Genomic DNA, 21,237 nt, shown 5'->3' with positions numbered 1-21,237 from the left:
TTGAAGATAGAGGGCGAAGGAGAAAAGTTATTTCTAGAGGGGAGGCAAAGTAAGAAAAATCAAAGAGACAGATGACCTCTTATAAAAGGCAAAGAAGGTGAGTGTCTTAAAGACCCATCTTCGTATTTGACGCCGAGGAACAGGAAGAGTCTGTGTGGCTGGTTTCCAGTACGGTAATTGGGTTTCTGACCTTTCACTTCTCTGTTGCTTTTGAGTGATAAGACCGTGTGTGGGCAGTGTACTGTGTGTATGCTGTAGTTGAGATTACTGTATTTAGCTATCAAAATAAAATGACCGAGCGAGGTTGTGTTACAGGCTGGGTGTATTGGCAGGGTCACTGTGGACAAAACGGAACAGAAATACTTTAGAAACACTCTGAACTTGTGGGAAACGGAACGTTTGGCGAGGTTTGTGTGCTTGTGTTCAGACTCTAGGGTATGTTCTTCTATCAGACAAATAGAGACCAAGTGTCATTCACACACACTCATGCTACTGCCCACATACTGCCTTATCTCTCAGAGGAGAGGGAGTAAAAAAAAATGAGGAAAGGTCACACTGGGATTGGAGTCTGTCCTCTGAATAATCAAAACGATCCTTTTTGAACCACTTTTAAAGGAACACTCAGGAAGCAGTTCTTTATTTCTGCCATGTCAAAGCATTTATTTAAACTTTGTCTCTGACCTCTTACAACACAGCTGTGGGAACGCAAGATCTTCTCCTTACAGTACAGCAACCACATGTTTATAGGAATACAAAAACCAGAACCCTGTTTCTAAACAAAGTCAATCTGAGTGTGCTCACTTTTTTATTTTCGCTGGTTCTCGTCTCCCTGCTCTGGAAAAATTACAAGTTCATTTTCAAAGCTGAACAACAACACAGCAAAAAGAATAGTGACACAGCAGTGGGAGAAACATGTCCTTTCCATGAAAGACTGTTAGATTTGAATCTTGAGCAGAGGGCACATCTTTCAACTGTGATGTTCAGTGTGCTTAGAAAGCACAATGGAAAAGATTGGTAAGGGAATTCAATGGTTATGCAGTGTGCGCTGGAAATCAGCAGAGAATAACCAGAAAAATGGAGGTGCACAAGCAGAAATGGGGCCATCGAGATTGATTGAATGCCTTTGTGTGGCGAGGAATTTGAACCATATTGCTGTCGATTTCATTGTAGTTTTCATAATGAAGCGTGAGCTGGGCCTCAGCCATTTTATCGTACTAGAGGTAACAAGCATACTTTGTTTACAGTGTTAATATGAATGAAGTGCTTGCCTTGCTTGTAAGTCTATTTCCATAAAAAGTGGAGTTCTGGTGTGTATTTCTTCAAGTGGGGTCATGGGTGACATTGTAGAGGACTGAATGAGTTACTCACATAAGCCCCTGCCGATGCATGTATGTTCAGGTAGGTACCAAGCTCTCCTTCACTATATTCATTGTTTCTACTCTCACTATTGAAAATCAGACAATATTCAGTGGGCATCTGGAGTGTGTCTTTACCACAGTGCCACAGTAGGAAAGAGGAGGGGAAACAATGGCTCAAGGGAAAGGAAGAGAGACTAAAATAAGAGAGCTACTTTGAGAACCAGTTGACTGTATGCTGAAATAGCTCGTCCTAACCTGTCAATGGTCTTTACAGAAGTCCATGTTACATCTTTCCTATGTAAAGGATTGAATAGGCTTGAAGAAACAACATTTCAAGGAGATTTGGACATTACCATTACATGACATTCCTAATGGGAACTTGGAGGGAAATTTTATCACCACAACATGCCAACAGCTCTTTTGAGGATAACCTATCAGATTTGAAATACGTCAGCAGCTCTCCTGCCAAACACCAGAAACAACTCAATGTGTCTTGGGATGTGAAAAGAGGCTATTATCTATCTGAAAAGTTGATTACTTGCTATAGATGGGGGAGCGTTTTCCCCAAGATTGCTGTTGACTTGTATCTGTAGTACTAATGGTCAGTCCTGTTTAAGTGATGGTCACATGCACAAGGCCCCGGACAAACTCTCTTACCAAACATTCACTCGCAGTCATCTTTGTCTTGCAATTGAACGCCAAAATAGTACGAACAATCTGCGACTTCTACAGCCCTTCCAATTTCATCATCTGCTTCTGCAACACTTAAACTCTGACAGAACATTTAGATACTCTACTTTCTAACCTTTGACCACATTGTGTCAGTGCTTCCTCTCTTGGATCCCTGTTACTACAGAGTGATAAGATTTGGCTGGTGTTGATGCTCCTCCTGTCCAACCGTCTAGTGCTCCTTATGTCTATGTTCGACTCAACTGTATGTATTTTAAAAATCAGGAAATCTCTTAAGTACATGTATTCCTCACGGTGCAGCAAGCATTGGTCAGTGAACCATCAAAAGACTGGCCTAGTTTTAAAGCAGACATGGAGTTTAGGGGAACATGGACACGAAAAAAGGGGAAAGAGTGATGGGGATAGGGGCTAATGGTTTAATAGGTCTCTCTTGTGAGAATAGGAAAAACAGCATGCAAATAGCAATAGCACTTTCAAATGGTCAATCCTGTGTGTTCATTGGCTTCCTGGCTCTTCAGCCTCTCTGCCTCCTGCTGCTATGTCTGAATAGGTCACTTCACTGAATAGAGAGAAGTGTGTCAAGTGTTTTACTGTTTGTATGGGCTCGCTGGGTGTGTTTGGGTGTTCCGTTAATGCGGACATTGAATGATGAACCATTTAAAGAGCATTATATTCAATGAGATATGCCAGTTTCCTTTACATAAAGGAGCAGATGGGCCAAAAATGAGAATGGATATTCATTGGTAATCTTCCCTTTGTCACACATGCACGCTTGGCCATGCACACAGCACTCAGCTCTTAGTGGGTGATCCATCATGACATCGAGACAGGTCAGATGTTCCACTGGCTAAACACAAATGTCCTGATCAGCAGGCTATTACAATTCTTTTTGTCAATTGAACATCAGGCATGAACATGATAACATGAACAGGAGGTTAATATGTTCCTCTTGTCAGGTGCTAACTGGCTGTTTCAATTTGTACATGTTCCCCTAAACTATTTGTTTAGCAAGTTCTTGATGTTAAACTGTTGAAACCTTTTACAATCTAATGATGTAACAGCAAACTTGCGGTGACAGACACACTCTCTCTTTCAGCCATTGTGTTGTACTTTTAAAGAAGCAGTGAGCTGCAGCAGTGCTAGACACTTGGTAGCAGTGATAGTTGAGATGGGCTCAGATGCAACCTAATGCAGCATTTCTGAAAAATTGATTCGCTGCATCAGAGCATGGAGAATGGCCTCAGATAACAGTGACATTGTTAGCATTTGCCAGGCTGGTGCCAGAATGATGCCAGCATGGTGCCAGGTGTGGTAGAAATATCTAAAAATAAAAGCAGCGAGTGGATTCCTGTCAAGCAGAGGTGTGTGTCTTTGCTAGTCTTATCAGGCCAAGCTGCAAGCTCTTACATTTTTTATTTTTAAATTCCTCAACGGATTCATTTTCCAGCCAAAACAAGAAAGCACTTAACAAGCAAATGTGAGTTGTGTTTTCACTAACTTTCATGAGTGGGCTGATGAGTGGGCGTGAGTATTTTCAGGATGTTGGAGTGTTCTTGCCTTTTGGGGGTTTGCCTGATTTGGAGTGGCTCTCTGTTGATAATACAAACATGGATTTGCAGATGCCAGGCTCACAATGTCCCAGGCTGTTCTTGCTTGTTGTCTTTCCCCTGTGTTCATTTTCTGGTGACTGTAGGTATAAGTTGTTGACTGCAGAAGGAGCGACAGAGATTTCCATGACTTGGGCAGTGGAATCTGTGTGCAACATGCAAACCATCCAAAATATGGCATCATTATAACTTTTTCCACTCCTGAAGCACAAAGCATTTGGTAGCATTCATGTTGGTTACTTTAGATTCCTGGCATAGCTGAGGAATATGTTTGACTTGGCAAACTGTATTGAAGCCATTTTTTAAATATTAGACCTTAGGTAAACCATGAAGAGAATCAGAATACCAGCTTCATTACAAACTCTAGACTCGCACTGTATTTACTGCTTAGCTTCATTTTAAATAGAAAACACAATGGACATCAGCCCCCCCCCCCCACACACACACACACACCGTCCTTTTGCTGTTTACTTTCAACTCACAGACAGGTTGTAAACATAATTACAGAGTTGTTTCCTCTCACAAAACCCAAATACCAGGTCTGCATATGCCATTAAGAGCTCCATTTGTCTATGCAAACTCATGCTAATGTCCCCATCCAAATCTTCCCCACAAACAAAGGACCAGTGTTCATTCTCCTTAAGAAGAACCCAGTGGCTCTAAGCCAGATTTTGAAAAGTGATGGATCCTATTAAAACCTTTCGTCCCTCCTCCCCATCCCTCTTGCTGGACGTGTTGTTCTCATGGGGTGGTTTCCCAGCCACTGTTGATTAGCGTGTCAGCTTTGCCGATGGCCTCTTCCTTTTAGAGAATGGAGCTCCTGTTGGAGGATTGTGTACCTCCTCCTCCTCTCCTCTCCTCTTGCGCTGAATCCTCCTCCTGGCTGCTTCATTGAGAGAGCTGTAATCCCTGCTTGGGGGGCAGTGTGTCGTCTGTGCTGATAGCATTCAGAGGGCCTTGTAGCGCTCCAATGGACCCACTACAGAGGAGGCGGCATGGTGCAATTGGCTGGGTGCTGGGCACATGGCGCGTGGCGTTGTCGGATTAGCTCCAGATCTACCCCCAGCTCTACCCCCCATTCAGTGCCAGCCTCCTTCAAACAACTGGGTCCACTCTGCCCCATAGAGACACAGTAGGCTGGTAGAGGCAGATTACACATCTGTGTACATGCACAAGCTCATGCATACTCCCTTTTCCATTGTGACAGCATCGGTGATGGGGTCTGTGTTTACAGGGCCCCTGAAGATATTTCTTTGCCGTAATGCTCATTCTGTTGTTAAATGATCTCACATTTAAACATCATATCTCTTGATTCCCACAAGTCTATGTTGAAAATGCTGACTCAGGATTGGGACATCAACAAAGATTGTCTCAGTGTACAATGTAGAGATAGAAGAGTGCTGCATCATTACACATATAAAAGTGTAAAGACTTGACATTTAAAAAAAGGAAACGTAGATAGCAATAGGATGTTAGATTTCTGTCTTATAGGCGGGCAATGACTAAGACTAAAACAGACGTTTCATAAAGTAATTAAGAATCAATAAAACTGACATATCCGTGAAAGTTAAGATAAATTTGTGGCCTGTTTCAGGGGACTGTTAACTTTTTTATAGATTTATCTTTGGCCTTTGTATGCTTTTATTTAGAGATAGTAAGAAATCTGGGCAAGAGAGAGAGTGGGGAAGTACATGCTGGAAAGGAGCCACAGGTCGTATTTGAACCCTTGGCCGCTTGCACACCAATTAATAAGCTACTGATGCCCCAGGCAACTGTTTACCATGGTGTTAAATAGATAGATAGATAGATAGATAGATAGATAGATAGATAGATAGATAGATAGATAGATAGATAGATAGATAGATAGATAGATAGATAGATAGATAGATAGATAGATAGATAGATAGATAGATAGATAGATAGATAGATAGACCTGCATTCATAAAACCATATAAATATCTATAATATAGATAGATAGACATTTCAAGTATTAATATGCTGATGAAACTTTGTTTTGACAGCAGATAATACAGAGTCATAAAGTCATTCAGGGATCCTTGCTTTCAGTGAAAGCAAAGGTCCTAGGTGGAGGTTTAAACAGAAAAGCGGTGTGAATGAAATGGGAGATGTTAGGAACATGACAGGATTGATTAGAGCAATGTGTGCATTCTTACGGAGCTGAACTGGTGTGATTAAGACTGGATGTCAAGGGAAACATTCCCCATTGATCCACTGCCAGTAGACACTATCTAGTCTTTCATTAGAGCAACCAGCTCGTTAATTAGAAATCAATCTCTCCCCTCTCCTCCATGAAAGCCCCCTCCTTACCAGCATTGCCATTCTCCCTCCACTCACATATTCACACCCAAAAGCAATGAAGGCACTTTGACTTCGCTTTTTTACTTAGATGGCCAAAATCTGTTTTATTCACTCCAAGAAAGAGCAGGGAGTGGAGAGCAAAGTAGCAATCATAATATCCTACCTTCCTTTCCAGCTCCCAGGACATCTTTGAATTCTTAAAAGAACATGCCAACTTTTTGGATTGCTGGAAAATTGAGAACTGAATTAAAATTTGCAAGCCTGTTAACTGTTAACATGAGTGTACTTAAACATGCATCTGTGTGCGGTCTTATATTTTTAGGGCCAACGAGAAACCTATAGATGTTTCCTATGAGATTAAATGACATGGTGCGTGGCACAGATATCTATAAAGGAGATTCATTTGGCGTTAATTGAATTGATTCGGATTAATAATTAATCATATATTGATATTTGTATGTGTTATTATTAAGCTGTTTCTCTCTTCTGAATGAAAATCAAAGCATCAAAGTTGTACATCATGCCTTGCATTTTTGTGAAAGCTCACATAGTATTCCAAACCATGTAGATAAAAAGGTGGTACACTAATAGAAGAAAAAACTCTGTAAGCAGGTTGGAGAGGGGAAAGAGAGAGTGTGGAAGAGATGCTAAAAAGGACTGACAGAGTGGGGATGTAAAGTGAATCTTTTTGTAAAGTGACAGTTCCATTATTCATATTAAAGCTATTATAGCTGTGATAGTAGAAACCTGATTTGGGTAAGCTGTCATTTTAGCACTGACTCTTAAGCTCGTGCTGAGAGCTCAGTGTGTGTACGTGCTTACATAGTGTGCATACAGTTGGTAGTGATAGGCAGAGCAGCTAGAGTTTTGCAAACGGGAGATGTGTCCAGATGTTTCTGGGTAGTGGGAGGCATTCAAAACTAGGCACAGATGTTCCCCTTTCACAGGCACAGAAGAATGGGCTCATTTGCAGACTAATTTTGTGCATTAGTTATAGAAACATGAAGGATTTTATTTATGGATGCTATTATGGTGGTAATGGAATCAAATGAAACTGTAACATTGATCTTCACTGAGGTCGCTGTTCTTTCAAAAGTGACCCCAGGAAACCACTGTTGTAATATGTAAATGCTCACATATTTGTTGAAAATCCCTGGACTCTATGAGAAAGCATGCCTTGTTTCAGTACACTTGTAAAGCTGTACAATATAAAGTAAGCACCATGTAATTAAGTATTTATAAGGCTCACCAGTTCAAAAGTACATGTTGATACTCTGATAAAAACTGCAGTTTGAAGTGTCATGCCCATGAGGATGGCTAAGAGGAGGGTAGCTTCACCTGGTGCTAACTCCCTCACTTATTCTCTTTCATCTGATACGCCTTAGTGAGCCTGGAATATGCAATGTTGGAAATATAGGCAGGATATTTAGCGAAACAAGATGAAGTCACTAATAAGTCAGTATGTATGTTATGTTTTCATGCGCTACTAAAATGGCTACCATGATGTTTTGGTCATAACTAAGAAAAAACTAACTGAATTACAAAAACAAGCTTTATGAGACTTGCAATCAATTCTCAAAGTTAAAAGATGATGTTAGTATGTGGGAAGCCTAACAATTCTGTTTTCATTACATTTACCTGTATATTTAAAGTCACATGTGAAAAGTATAAATACGGGTAGTGTATCAGCTAGGGTGTTTGTAGTTGAAGTCTAAATGGTTCAGAGTCTGATACACAGTTTAGAACAACTTTGCATTAAAGCAGTTACTGTTGAAAATGACTTAAGGTTCACGTTTATACAAGATAAGTGTCCTATTTAAAAGAAGCATCACACTCATTCATGTTTACACTGGTTGATCACAGTCAGTCATATAATTTACAGAATATTGCTGTAACTTTCTCTATCTGAGATCTTGTCAGAACTTACTATTTAGACAAAAATGTATTATTTTTTTTAGAAAATCCAAAAGTAGCTCAAAAGTCTGGCACGTTGTACTTCAAAAAGAATACATCAACCCCCAATGTTAGTCAAATACATACTCTCCCTTTTTTAGTCATATGCTTTTTTAAAGGAAAACATTGTGTTCAAAACACAGGACAGAATAAAATCTATAAAAGACCAGTTATGTGACCATGAATACAATGTCAGTTGATGTCATGGTTTTGCAAAGGGTAGCAAAGAAGAGCAAAACACTGAAGAGCAGCAGCAACTGGGTAACAACTGCTGCAACTTTTATTTACAGGCTCCATATGATAAATTCAGTTTTTCTGTGTGTGACAGAAAAATGCAAATTGTAATATTTGTTATTATTTTTTCAAGAGAGAGACTGCAGCAGATGATGAACAGGTTTTAATATATACATTAGATTTTTTTCAGGAAATAAGAGATTTTACATGTAAATATGGCACCAGACTGTATACACAAAGTGTCAAAATAAAGTATGTTTTTTTGGACCCCCCTGGAGAAGGTTACAGTTATTTACTGGTTGTTAAAATGATGTTACTTCTGTTTAGAGAGGTTAAAATTACACAAAGTGTGTGACTTCAGGTGGCACGAGTTTCCATCCTTATATATCTGTGAAACTCTGCTCTTCCTTGTCCGTAGTCCCAAAGCCTTGCTTTGACAGATGCCTTCGGGTCATTGCTCGCTCAGTTGTAAAGCAGTTTTGGGGAGCCTGCCGGGGGCTCTGGGAGGCGGGATGTGGAGGACAGGCCAGCTGCGAGAAGGGGATAAAGGTCACTCAGGTTAAGTAGCCTGGTGTCCCTTAGAGGAAAATAGCAGACAGTGAGGTTATATAGACTGTGGTTGACAGCTTGGCCCTCATTACCTCCTTCCTGTTTCCTATCAACACTGCTCCCAATGGAGCAGGTGGGATGGAAAGGGAGTTGTGCAACAGTGGTGGTCCATGTCCAATGTCTGTAATTTGTCTTTGTGTTTTTTCACAGCTGGCTTGCTGGTTGCTTTATTTCAGTGTCTGTAGGGTTCTGTGAAGCAGGTTAGCGTGTTATTATGATGAGAAATCTTTTCTGATGTATTATTTGAGCTTGTCATAGATTTTCATTTGCGTATTGTTACTGTGTGTTTTCTTATAGACTTGTGGTTTGGATCTTACCCCAGTTTTTGAGGCTGACTGGGCTTTTAGTGTTTTCCTACATTCCATGGATTTTTGACTCAAGCAGACTAAGCTGTTAGTGGTACCACGTCCTCCCTGTATCTTGTATTTGTTTATACCAAGAGTGTTTTTGATTGGCTTTAAAGTGTGTGTTCACATTGTTCATTACGGTTTTGTTAAGTAAAAGGAAAGCAAAGCCCTGCTTTGCTTGTCAGGGCTGAATGACTGAAGCCTTTTTTTCTGTCAGCACATCACATGCTGTTGATCACAAGGACAACTCGCTCAAGTCCTGGCAAACAGCAAGGGATAGAGGGAAAGAATCATGGTGCTCCTGAGCCCTGTTACAGTAGCTATTAACTATTAGGGGTGTCCCTGACTAAATATGTACATAGTCCTATCTGATTGGTTAAATTTAGCCTATAGTCTTTTTGGTGCTCATGAAGATTCCCAGCCCTTATGGGACCTCATCCATCCTATTCCTCACTTATTAAATCTGCATTATGTTGATCTTATAACAATATTAAACATGCATATTCACAATTCAGCTAAACGTATAAAGTAATCCAAAGTAGGATGGTAAAAATGTTACATTTAATAATCAATATTGCTTACAAAAAATACCTAGTTGATCAAGTGACAAAAACTGAAAGAAGGCCAGGCAAACTAAAAAGATCAAAAGACTAGCTGAAAAGCTGCAGCTCCAATGGCCCAGCAAAATTAAATGTTCCACTTAAACCTGTTAAAAATCTGAAAACTAAAGGCCTGCCAGAGCTGACAAACAAACTACAATTTGAACAGCTTTTTGACATATGTCCCAAATTTGATCCACTGTATAAATCCAGCAATAGATTCAAATTTGCAATCACTTTACATTTTTTGACTACGATTCATCAAAATGGCGATTTCACTCTGATCTTATTGATTGGCACTGATTGGTTCAGTGAGAGCGTTGGTTGAAACAGGTGCCTGCTCCTGTTCGGATGTTTCTACCTGGCCAATTGCACATGACTGTGCAGATGAGTGATGTTTGTTGTTGCCAATGAAATTCTGAACACATGGATATTTGTTGCTTCGACCCATTACTCAGGGTGATTTATACATGCACACGCTGTGGAGGTTGTAGATTAGTTTTTAGAATTATTTTTAAAGTATTTCTAAATTGATAATTATACTTAGCTAGACTATGATCCATGCTTTATTTGGAGAAAACAGGCACTAAGTTGCTAAGTTAGACATGAAATGATCATTGTTTCATAAGCAGGTGTTCGACTGTGAGACTTACAGTCTCCGAACGCATTGTTGAATACTCATTTCTCTTGGTGTATTGGTGCAAAAACAGTTATCATGGGAAATAAGGTCAAAATAGCAAGTACTTAAATAGACTAAAATAGAATGTAAGAAGCAATGACTAACATAATATGAAATTGCATTTACACAATTTCAAATATAAGGAATAATAAAAAAAAACCCTAAAAATGTACAAAGGGTGCATGAGAGAAAGTTAAGTCCAGTGGGTGTTAATGCAACGCATAAAGAAACAGTTTCAGCCTTCACATTACTGTGATGTTTTCTGACTGTGGGGCTGATGAGAGTCTGTGTTATTGGGGGGGGGGGGGGGGAGAAGTAGCTGTTCTTGTAGCGGGAGGTTTTGGTCCTGATGGACCGCAGTCATCAGGAGTCTCAAACAGTCCATGTGCAGGGTGAGAGGGGTCGGCCAAGATCTTACCTGCACGCCTCAGAGTCCTGGAGGTGTACAGGTCATGGAGAGATGGTAGATTGCAGCCAATCACCTTCTCTGCAGAGCGGATGATACGCTGCAGCACTTGTCCTTGGCTGTGTCTGCAACATACCAGACTGTTATCTAATATATTTGGTATTGTTATAAGTGGATATGACTTCTCAGTAGGGAAGTTAGTTTAATTTAATTGATTTAGTTTATTTTTACTCAAAGTCAAATCCAACCAGTTTGATACATCAAGATTGAAAGACTGTTAAGCAATTGTAAAGAATTCATACCTTCTAAGAAATCATAACAAAAGGAAAAAATACACTCTGGAGATTTAGGACGATTTGGTTGCTTTTTAGTGGAATCACTTGTACACCTATGCCTGCTTGTACATACTTTATGTGACATAGTATACCAGCTCATATGGATGCAAACTAAGATGCATATATTTCATGGTATGAGAGCGGCACAATAAAGTGTGATTCTGAGGCAGATTATGTGTGAGGAACAGGATGTTGGTGATAGAACTGCCTCTTCACTCCTGTTTTTCTCCACGGCTGTTGCAGGGGTGAAGCCAAGTCAGGCGGGCAGGCAGGAAGGCTTCAGCTCCCCTCCTTGGTAAACAGACTAGAACCTCCACAGAGCATATTGGACCAGGAACAAGAATAGATAGCACTTTATAATCTCTGGCAAAGATCATGAAAGGACCTGTAAACTTGTCCCAAGAGATTTATCGCCTTATCCAGCCCTTTGAAAAAAAAATAAAAAATGTTGGAGATGTTTAGTTAAGCAGAATTGTAGAAGCTCAGGGGATGATAGGTTGTCTATGATCTGGTGTTTCACAGCAGCAGATGGTAGTGCCAGCAGGCCAGGATGGTGCCAGAAGGTTACGCAATGGAATGATGCCTCTAAGACCTGACTAGAACGCCGCATGACACATACATGGACAGAAACACACTTCACACACCATCTTTTGAAACTCTAATGAGAAATCCATACCTACAGCATTCAGATAGTGTGCGTCTTCAAACTTGTACTCACATCAAGGAAAAAATATAACAAGTTCTATCCAAGACTTCCCGTCCTTGTCAGAGAAATTCATGGCCTTTCATTCATGGTGAATGGAAGCTTAGGGTGAAGTGGCACCCCAACACTAGTATGGCGATAACAGATGGAACTATAGATTCCCCATGGTCTGGCCTCCATTTCCTGGTCCTCTCTGGGGCACGTGTGTGTCTGCCAGTGGGATATGGGTCAGATGGTCGGCTATCTTTATCCAGATCATTGCCAGGAAAACCTCCATCCATTTGGAAACACAAAGGTTTCCCCCTGTTTCACTTGGAAAGGGGACTTTCATTGATAACATGTTGCAATGTGTCTTTTGTAGTTGTCTTGCGTTTCTAATAACTTACCATATATGTGGTTTGTTATGCTTTATCCATGCAATAGTACACTCTACAATGCTTTTTTTTTTCAATGCAAAGAGTGAGGAATAGAAGTCAAATCTTGCCAGGACTTTGTGTGTAGTTAGGTCTTTAGAGTCTGCTGACTATGTTCTGGGACATGTTCAGTAGAGTCATGGTTATAAAAGAGGGCGTGGTAAAGACTAGTGAGTGTGTTTGTCCAAACAGTACGAAGCAGAAAGAAGCTATTCAGGCCATGCCAGCATCACCAGTACTTCAATGCAAACGATCTACACTGCAACGTAAATCAGGTCTTCTCTGAGCTCCCAGACTCCTGTCCAGCTCCAGCCTATTCCCTTGCCATGCTTTATTCCAAGAATGAGCTCCTGCCATCAAGTACTGCCAACAGTGTCGAACATGCTTTGCTGCAAAGAGACTATTGTTGCTTTTAAGGTGCTGTTGGGACTGATTTTTCATACGTCGATCATTGCTGATCTAAAACACAGTGAGCAGCATTTTTTTCCATTTTTCACTATTTATTAGAACAGTTTCTTTTTTAAGGGATCACTCCATGCCTGCTTGTACAACAAATGAATAAAGAAACAGCAGATTCTTGTTCTGCTTCAGGTGCATTTATTTCTGAGGCAGCCACACTCTCTGGGACTACAGTAAACCTGTACCTTTAAATCTTTCAACAACTAATCACTGTCTTCCTTTAGTTTGTTCTGTTTTTCAGCATAAAGGATGAGCTAATGTACTCAGGAGATAATACAATGTTTATCTTAATTTACAGGTTTCCGATATAGATTTTAATTTCCCATGAACTAAATCGAATCTAAATCAAGAGTCAGTTAAACAAATCAAGTGGCACATCGATGTGCACATGGAAAAGTTTTTAAAATTCATGGGCAGTCATTTGTGAAATCATTTCTGCGGAATTTGTTGGCTCAAAAGATGTTTTTTTCATTACTGATTAGGCTCCAAGGTGTGCATTATGTGCATTTGTGCTTTGTTTCTGCTTAAGCTCTGAGAAGAACTCGTCAGTGAGGCAGGTGTTGTTTTGTGAATGTGTATTTTGTTGTATGGTGTGGTTTAGTGTGCTAGTACTTTGTGTCTTAAGATTACTCCTGGTAAATCCAGAGAGGTGAAAAAAGCCCCAGGCCCATCAATAGTTGAGTAGGAGCATGGTTGTGTGTGTCTGTAATGAGGCATACCGCATCGCATCATCAATATTACATGTTGGCAAAAGGCCAAGGGATGTGCTCTATTCTGTGTTCACGTATAAAGTATGAGCGTGCGCACGTGGGTGTGAGCGTTATATGCATACAGTGTAACGAGTGTTTTGCAGGACTTAAGTTCAGTGCACCTTGTTGAGCTGCAGACCCAGTTTGTCCAGGATTATGCAGAGGTCCTGATGTGGACAGGAGTTTGGAGGGAGGGTGCCTGTAGGTTGGAAGCCAAGATGCACCTGACTGCTAGAGCTCTGGATGATCAACACATCATGAACAGCTGCAACCTACAATTCTTCAATGAATTTAGCAGAGCGTCATACAGCCTCCATATGTTACTTCATCACCAACCTACCCTTGGCCTGCATGATAGGTGAAACACATGCAGTTTGCTATCAAAGGAAGTACTGCAATGACAATTTGAAGCACAATAGTTAAGCCGCTGAAGAGTGCACATTAGCTATAACTCATTACTCCGTCTATCTGCCGTTGTTCATGCGTCCACAACATTAGTTTGCAACATGTTTCACTAAAGTTTAGGTGAAACATGTTTGGGTCCTAAACCATCCAAAAAGGTTTTCATTTTTTATTATTATTTTTTTAAACTGGATTGGCACCAATCAATGTGAGAGTTGCTGATAGCTAGCTTAAGCGTCTTTTGACTGCATCAAAGTGATGTGAAAGCGTGGAAATTATATTCAGCACTCGATCCAACAGGCAAGATGCTCAGCATACATGCTGTAATGAAATCCTTTTCTTGTATCACTATCGACACATCACGATGACATTGCACAGAATTATGCAGCCTGATACTGTATACCTAAATACTGTCTTTTATTTACAAACCAAGTTGACATTGATGTTGTAAAGGACTCTTCTGGTCTCTTTCTTAACTAAATAGCTTTTATTTTTTTGTCATCATGCCTTTGTTCTTGTGAAGCCAAAGACATGTTTTCCAGATTGTGGACAAATAAAGTTCTATTTGATTCTATTATAATTTAAATTGAAACATTACAATTACTATTAGGTCTTTGCACAAAATAGGTTTATCATTTTTGAGTATTTGTGCAACAGATTCTGAAAACAAGCATCTCTTTGTTATTTTTTGTCAAATCCCCATTTAATACCCACCATATGTTTCACTGAAAAAAAAATGTCCTTTGTATGCACTGTGGTAGGGGATGCCGAGAACTCAGTCCCTGTGTTTGAGGAACAATGAACACCTGGTGCGTTTACACATTGACTGTTGACACACAAGTGCACACGTATTCACACTTTTACACGCACACACAGCGCACACATACTGAACCTGCTTATGTGTTTGATGAAAGTGTTGCTAATAAAGTTCAACTCAATTCCCTCCTCATGGTTTCTCATCCCCGTTGGCTAAGTGAACAGTATTCAGAAATGAAGTATGGACAAGAATTTTAAAGCTACCATCAAAGGCCCTCAGCCTCCTCCTTTAGATCTATGTGGATGTGTGAGTGTGTGTTTGACTGTGAATTCCCCCACAGGTGATTGGATCTGATCTTATCTCAACTAATCTGATTGGCTCATTCGTCTGTTGCGTTCCACAGGCCAATGAAAGAGGTGTAAGAGGCCTGTCTAAATAATTTAGATCTTGCATTTGTATTGATCAGGTAGCACTGCTCTCCCTGGGCCACTCCTCCGCTACCTATCTCTCCATCCCTTTTCACCCCCTCATTCTTGTTTTTTCGATTGTAACCTTGTGCCCCCAGCTTTGCTTCCCCTCCACTCTTTCTCCCTTAACATCCACATCAAACAGTGCGTGCACACTGCTGCCAGGGAGCAGAAAATGTATGAGAAGTAAAAAGATGGGGGAAAGTGCAAGGGGAGAGCTTTTTTTTTTTCACCACGATTCCTGAAATGGGGAACAAGCTAAAGGAGAGGTACTAGAAGGAAGGTGTAAGCGGTGGATGAAGAGGGAAAAAAATAATAAGAAAAAAAAAAACGTTTTTGTGTGTGTAGCCCATATGCAAGTTTCTATGGAGAGTAATGGAGTGTGTGTAACCTTGGTGATGCAGGTCAGTGGAAATGCAGAAATGAGTGTTTTGTGTTCACAGAGTGTAGTGAAGCAGCCTGGTCCAACCCAGTGCATTGAACCCAGTCCATTACTCCATTAAATACTGTATCATGCCATGGCCTTGGATCAATACAACATTATAGAAACACTGATAACCTGTCTCACCACACAGCAACGGCTTTACTGAATAGGTAATGTATTCTATGAGGCAAACATAGCATAAAGGAGAAGCCCATGTGTGCAGAAAATAAACATAGTATTTGCTTGTCTGAATTCGAGGACCTTTTTCCTGAATTGTGTCGGCATTACCATGTTGGAGGTGCAATGAGCTAAAATTGACGGAATATGATAAATGCTTCTTCTGCCAAGCAAAACAACAGTCTATCTCTCAATAAGGCTTCTTGTACACGCTGTACACGCTGATAGAATTTGGCAGCAATTTACAGCTGACTAGACCAAAGAATTCGGAGAGATTACTTGATACACACAATGTGTTATCGGTGCCAATTACACAATAGAGAAATAAGCAGATGACGTTCAGTTTAATAATAATAACAACTGTCCAACAGTATATGCTTATCCTGTTTATCTTGTTACAAATGTTTTTTTGTGTTATCGGTTTTGCCAATCTTTTGTGAATAATAAAGACCAGAAAGCCGAGTAAATAGAAGGCAGAGCGGTCTGACGGAAGTGTGTTATTTACATTTGTGTATTGTAGTGCAGCAGAGAGAAAGTCAAATTCAGCATTTAGATGGATAGTCACAAAAAAGACGAAAATGTCTGGATATGATAAAAGTGAGCTTTGGAATGAATTATTCAGACTTTTATATGGGGGGCATTCAGGGAAGGGGGAGAGATGTGCTGAACTGTGCTCCACACTGTAGCACATCCAATATACGCAGACAGATGCAGAACACACACATTAGGACACGCACACAAATTATGTGCGCCTTGTCTGTGGACTTGTTAATGGAGTCACTCCAAACAAACAAGCAGGCAGACGAGGCCACACAGGGGTCTGCTTAGCCCAGATACCACATCAAAACTCACTAAACCCAAAAGAATGAACGCCCCGAGACCAAACTCATATGTTACTATTCTTACTAAAACACACCGACGCCTCGGGTGTTGCCTCTTCTTCCGATTCCCCTTTACCCCAAATGCCTGAGGATTTCTGGGTCAGGAAATAACAGTGCCTCCATCTTTCTCCACTCAAAGGATTTCATTCCTCTGTGTGTAAAAGTGTATTTTTTGGGGGGGAGTTCCTATGAGCTGCAGTCTGTTCCCCTGTGCTCTCATCTGTCTGGCTGGAAGCAGTTCAGTGGCTGAGCTGTTTCCTCCAGTGATGTAGCCAACTCTGTGGTCCTGTCACTCAGGGCCTTTGTTTACAGGGTCGATCGATAGTTAACCAGCTGCTGGATAAACCAAGCTTGGGATTTATACAAGTAGATAACAGACCTCTGGCAGTTTTCTGCTGCTGTTTGTGGTGACCTGTGATGTGTAGAAGCTTAGCAAGGCTATCAGGGTTACAGTGACGAGCTCATCAGTTTCTTCTTGTACGGTCGTCAGTATGGACATGCGTTGTTCAGCACAGTGTGATCTCTTTAGGATGCGTAAGAGGACTTTCATTGGCCTCTAATCAGTGACATGAGTGTCCAATGTGTGCAGGTGTGTGGCATTGTTGCTTTTCTTTTAACGCCTGCTTGCACGTCTGTTTGCTTTCGTCTTCTCCTCCCCTGCAGCCTGTTTGGTCTCCCAGAGAATGATCCCTGAACATCTATTGTGCTCATTAGCAGCATGATGTGATGGAGCTTTGTTGTTCATTCTTTCTGACATTTGTGTAAGCACGTACAGTATGTAGATCACAGTGATAATCTTTGCAGTTTACTAACACACATAGTATTTATGTATTATCACACATACAATTTAACTTGCAGTCCTTGTGATGTTTTTCAGTAAAGGTCCGTTTTTGTCAATTACGTCTTTGAGACAAATGTGCTGCTTTGTGACTAAATCAGATGGTTTGCAGTTGGATTAAGCACAAAACTAACAAAAAAATCTTTCTTTTGTCTGTCTCTTCAGTAACCATCTCGACCAGCGTATCTTTTGATGGCCTGCTGGTCACGGGACTCTACACCTCCACACCAGTCCAGTCGGCTCCTATCCCTGCTCCGGCGGCTTTTGGTTTCGGTAAGTTTTCTCTGAGGTTTCCTCACCCAGGCTCCTTGTGCCAATGTAAGCCCTCATATGAAATGCTCAAGTTAGTTTCGACCTTTTTTCGTGAAAACAAATATCTCAGTTACTCTAATAACTTAGTGCTGCAACCATGGGGGAATCACAGGGAGCATGACCCAGCTCAGTGATCCATGTCCGTTCCAAGACTGAGTAAAAGACCACTTCCCACTCCTGTTGTGACAAGCTGTGATGGATGAGGAGTGGGGATGATTTGTCCATGGGTTCGGCCAGATGTGTTGAATTGATGCCTTGGAGAGAGAAAAGAATAACAACAATATGAATATGTTAGATCGGAGAACAAAGCAGAAATTATTCTCAAAGTTTCAAAAAACACAAAGGAGAACATTTGACATTTGATGACCATCAGAAAAGCTGGTCAGATGTTAAGTTGCAAATAAGCTGCAGTTAGTGTGGTGAGTTGCGTTTGTATTTGGGTTTCACGCCTCTCTTCAAGATAAGTTTTGTCGTTTAGTTTTAAAAGCTTTCACATTACAAAGTGAGGCTAGATTAACTCTGGTCTGTTTACAGGTGCTTCAGCATTATTCAATTCAGAAATTCAATTTCAAATTGAGTCTTCAAAAAGTGTTTAAAAGGCAATCCTGTTTCACAGTAAAGAAGCAAATAAATCAGCGTTAAGTATGGCCCATTTCCTGACTCACATTGAGGATTTTTTCGACTCGGATGAAGTGTGTGTGGATGGAACCCCTGTGTGCGGGGGTGGGGGCTTTTTCTGGGTGATGGACTGACCATAAAGAACTCCTCAGAGTACAGGGCTACTGGCCCAGAACTGCTGCCCAGCGGGCTCACTTATTCTGACTAACTCCACTGTTCTTCAGACGCTGACTTCACCCTAGCCAGGGCCGCTCTTCACTTTTGGCAGCGATGTTTACTGGGGAGCTATCCAAGCAAGGATTGCGTCACCTTTGCTTCACTCTTATTAATTTCAGAAGTTTTAAAAGAACAGCTTCACAGACCGCTAGGCTGCAGTTTGTTGGACTGTGGGTTTCTGCATGTTGTGTGTTGAAATAGTCACTCAGGGTGACCTCAGCTGAGGAGCGCTCTGCACTGTGTCTATTTCTCCAGTTTTGACTCCCAATATGAGCCCTCGCACATAGAATCAGGGATGTCACACAGGTAAAACAGATGAGAGATTAATTGGTGTCACCACAGTCCTCTTCTTCTCAGTGCCCATTGTGGGACTAATGCTTTAATAAAATGTTTCTTTTTACTTTAGTTGTATGCACAATTATGTAACCTTAGATTTTTATTTATTTTTTTTTTTTTAATAAAAAAGTGCTTCGATCTTAATATCATCTGCCTAGTGGGACTTGAGTCCACAATCTATGGCAAGAATTAGACCTGTAAAGAGAAAGATCTTTGGCCTTTAGAGGGGCTGAAGAAGGATGCTTCCAGAGGTCAACAGTGAGCTCATGCAAACCTTGGGACACTGCTGTGCATAAGAGAGACGGTGTTTGAGCAAAAAGCTTTGAAGATAAAGCTGTGGAACGATATCGAAGGAGGTACTGAGTGATTCCCAATGTTGTTGTTAGAAATACAAAGAGGTCTGTGAGGAGAACGGAGTAAAAAAAAACAACTCCTCAGGGGCTTTTAATGCGCCTGTGTTCCCAGTTTGGGTGTGGCTGTAATTGGAGCGATGTAGGGGACAACATGCGCACGGACAGCGACATGCTTTCCCACACATCCACGAATGAAAGAAACATCCACCTACTCTCACTGAAAAGCATTAACACACTTCAGCTGAGTACAGACGCTCAAGAGTGGCGGCTGGCTGAGGGAACATGTGGCTGACAGATGTATCATTGCAGGAACCAAGTTGAACCCCAGCACAGCAATGATGAAAACCTCACTGCACAGCCTCCACAGGATGGCACACACAGGGAGAAGATGAGCAGTGAAATAAGATTTCTTGAAGCCATTTTTTTTAGATTTCAAATCACAAGGGAAAGGGCTAAGCTTTTTTTTTTTTAGTGATATCTTTATTTTTGCATATATATCATATTTGCATAAATGGGTAAAGAGTAAAAGTAAAAGAAAGACACAGATGGACATAGAGTGAGTATGAAAAGTATGAAGCTGTTAAAAATACAGCCGGAAATAAAGCAGTGATGTGTAGAAACGTGGTGGTTAGTGTTTGTGCTGGGGATGTCTTGTGGTTGATGTAGTCAGAGCTGTTGTAGCAAGCAGACAAGATGACTGCATATCCGGCCTCTATAGAGACGATTCCCTCTGGCCCTCTGCGTCACCCTTCACTACTTTTTTTTTTACAGAAAGCTTATAAAACCAGCGCATACACATGTGCAAAACCACCCTGCATGCAAATAGACGATCAGTGTCACTGCTCCTCGTCTCCCCTCTGTCATTTTCTGTTTTTTCTTTATTTCGTTTATCGCATGCACTGACGCATGCATACACACACTCCACAATTGGGAAGCAAAAAAAAAAGTGAGGCGTTTTATTGGCCTCCACTCCCTCTAAATAACAATGCACTTTACATTATACATTTAATGAAAGTGTGAATCTGAGAGGGACCGACTTTTTTTTACTCTCAACTTAACACCCACTCATTGTTGAATTAGCTGAAGTGAGACGGAGCCTTTGGAGTAGCAAGGAGGCTTTTCTGAGGAATGCCTTGTTTTCTTTTATTTGGGGGGTGGGGGGGGGATGCATGCAGCTCTGGTTACGCAAAGCGCCTTCCTCTGCTGCTTGAAGGCAGAAGATCCCCCAACTGGCCGCTGGATGGCTTACCACAAACCTTTATGAAGCTGTCATTGCTTTGCAGAGGCTCCTAGGGAATGTGAAAAACTGGAGCAAAAACTATGTTGACAGAGGGAGAACTGTGTAAAGAGACTGTGGTTTTTATACATGTGTCCACAAGCGGCCAGATGAACGTATCTGGCTGAGGCACAGCAGCAGCAGAAGTTATGTTTAAAGGTGAATGGCCTGGCTGCACAGACTCAGCATGTCATTTTCAGATTCATGTTACATGTTTTACAGGTAATGGAGGAGGTAGTGTGTAATCTGATTTATCTCATGACATTATGTAGCTATGTTTGACATCGTAATTGCTCATTAGAGACCTTTGCAACAACTTTCAGAGTGAAACATTTAGACTGTGTATGTGTAACATAAACAGAGGGGTTTTCTATACAGCCTGCCAGAAAGACAACATGAGTCTGACCTGACTCAGCTGCTGAAGAATTCAAACTGCTTCGTGTTTTTCCCTCCTTTGACTTTTATTCCATTAAGAGATCCTTTTTTCCATTCCTGTTCCTTGGCTTTCTGAAGGAGCTCACACACATTTCAAACGTGTCTGTTTAAAAATGTAATGACGACCGACGGTGACACATGTATGCCGTTAAAATGCTGATTGATTTGTTTTAATTTGAACTGAACACACATACATTTTTTGAGTTGCACATGCGCTGTGAGGTGATGTAATGGAACTCACACGCCAAAATCTGCATGGAAACAAATGTCTCATGTTGTCTGATA

The 21,237-nt window shown here is 41.0% G+C and overlaps 1 protein-coding gene across 6 annotated transcripts in view; it reads left to right on the top strand.

Annotated features, from left to right (window-relative positions):
• Positions 1-21,237, top strand: part of reln (reelin) — a 90,139-nt gene that overhangs the window by 2,706 nt on the left and 66,196 nt on the right. For all 6 annotated transcript variants that reach the window (XM_079346463.1, XM_079346462.1, XM_079346461.1 and 3 more), the window contains exon 2: positions 17,572-17,679. In XM_079346463.1, coding sequence (XP_079202589.1) covers positions 17,572-17,679 — 108 coding nt within the window. The remainder of the gene's footprint in view (positions 1-17,571; positions 17,680-21,237) is intronic.

This window comes from Symphodus melops (genome assembly GCF_947650265.1).
Source record: "Symphodus melops genome assembly, chromosome: 6".
Classification (NCBI taxonomy): Eukaryota; Metazoa; Chordata; class Actinopteri; order Labriformes; family Labridae; genus Symphodus; species Symphodus melops.
This window is presented reverse-complemented; position numbering and strand designations above follow the sequence as displayed.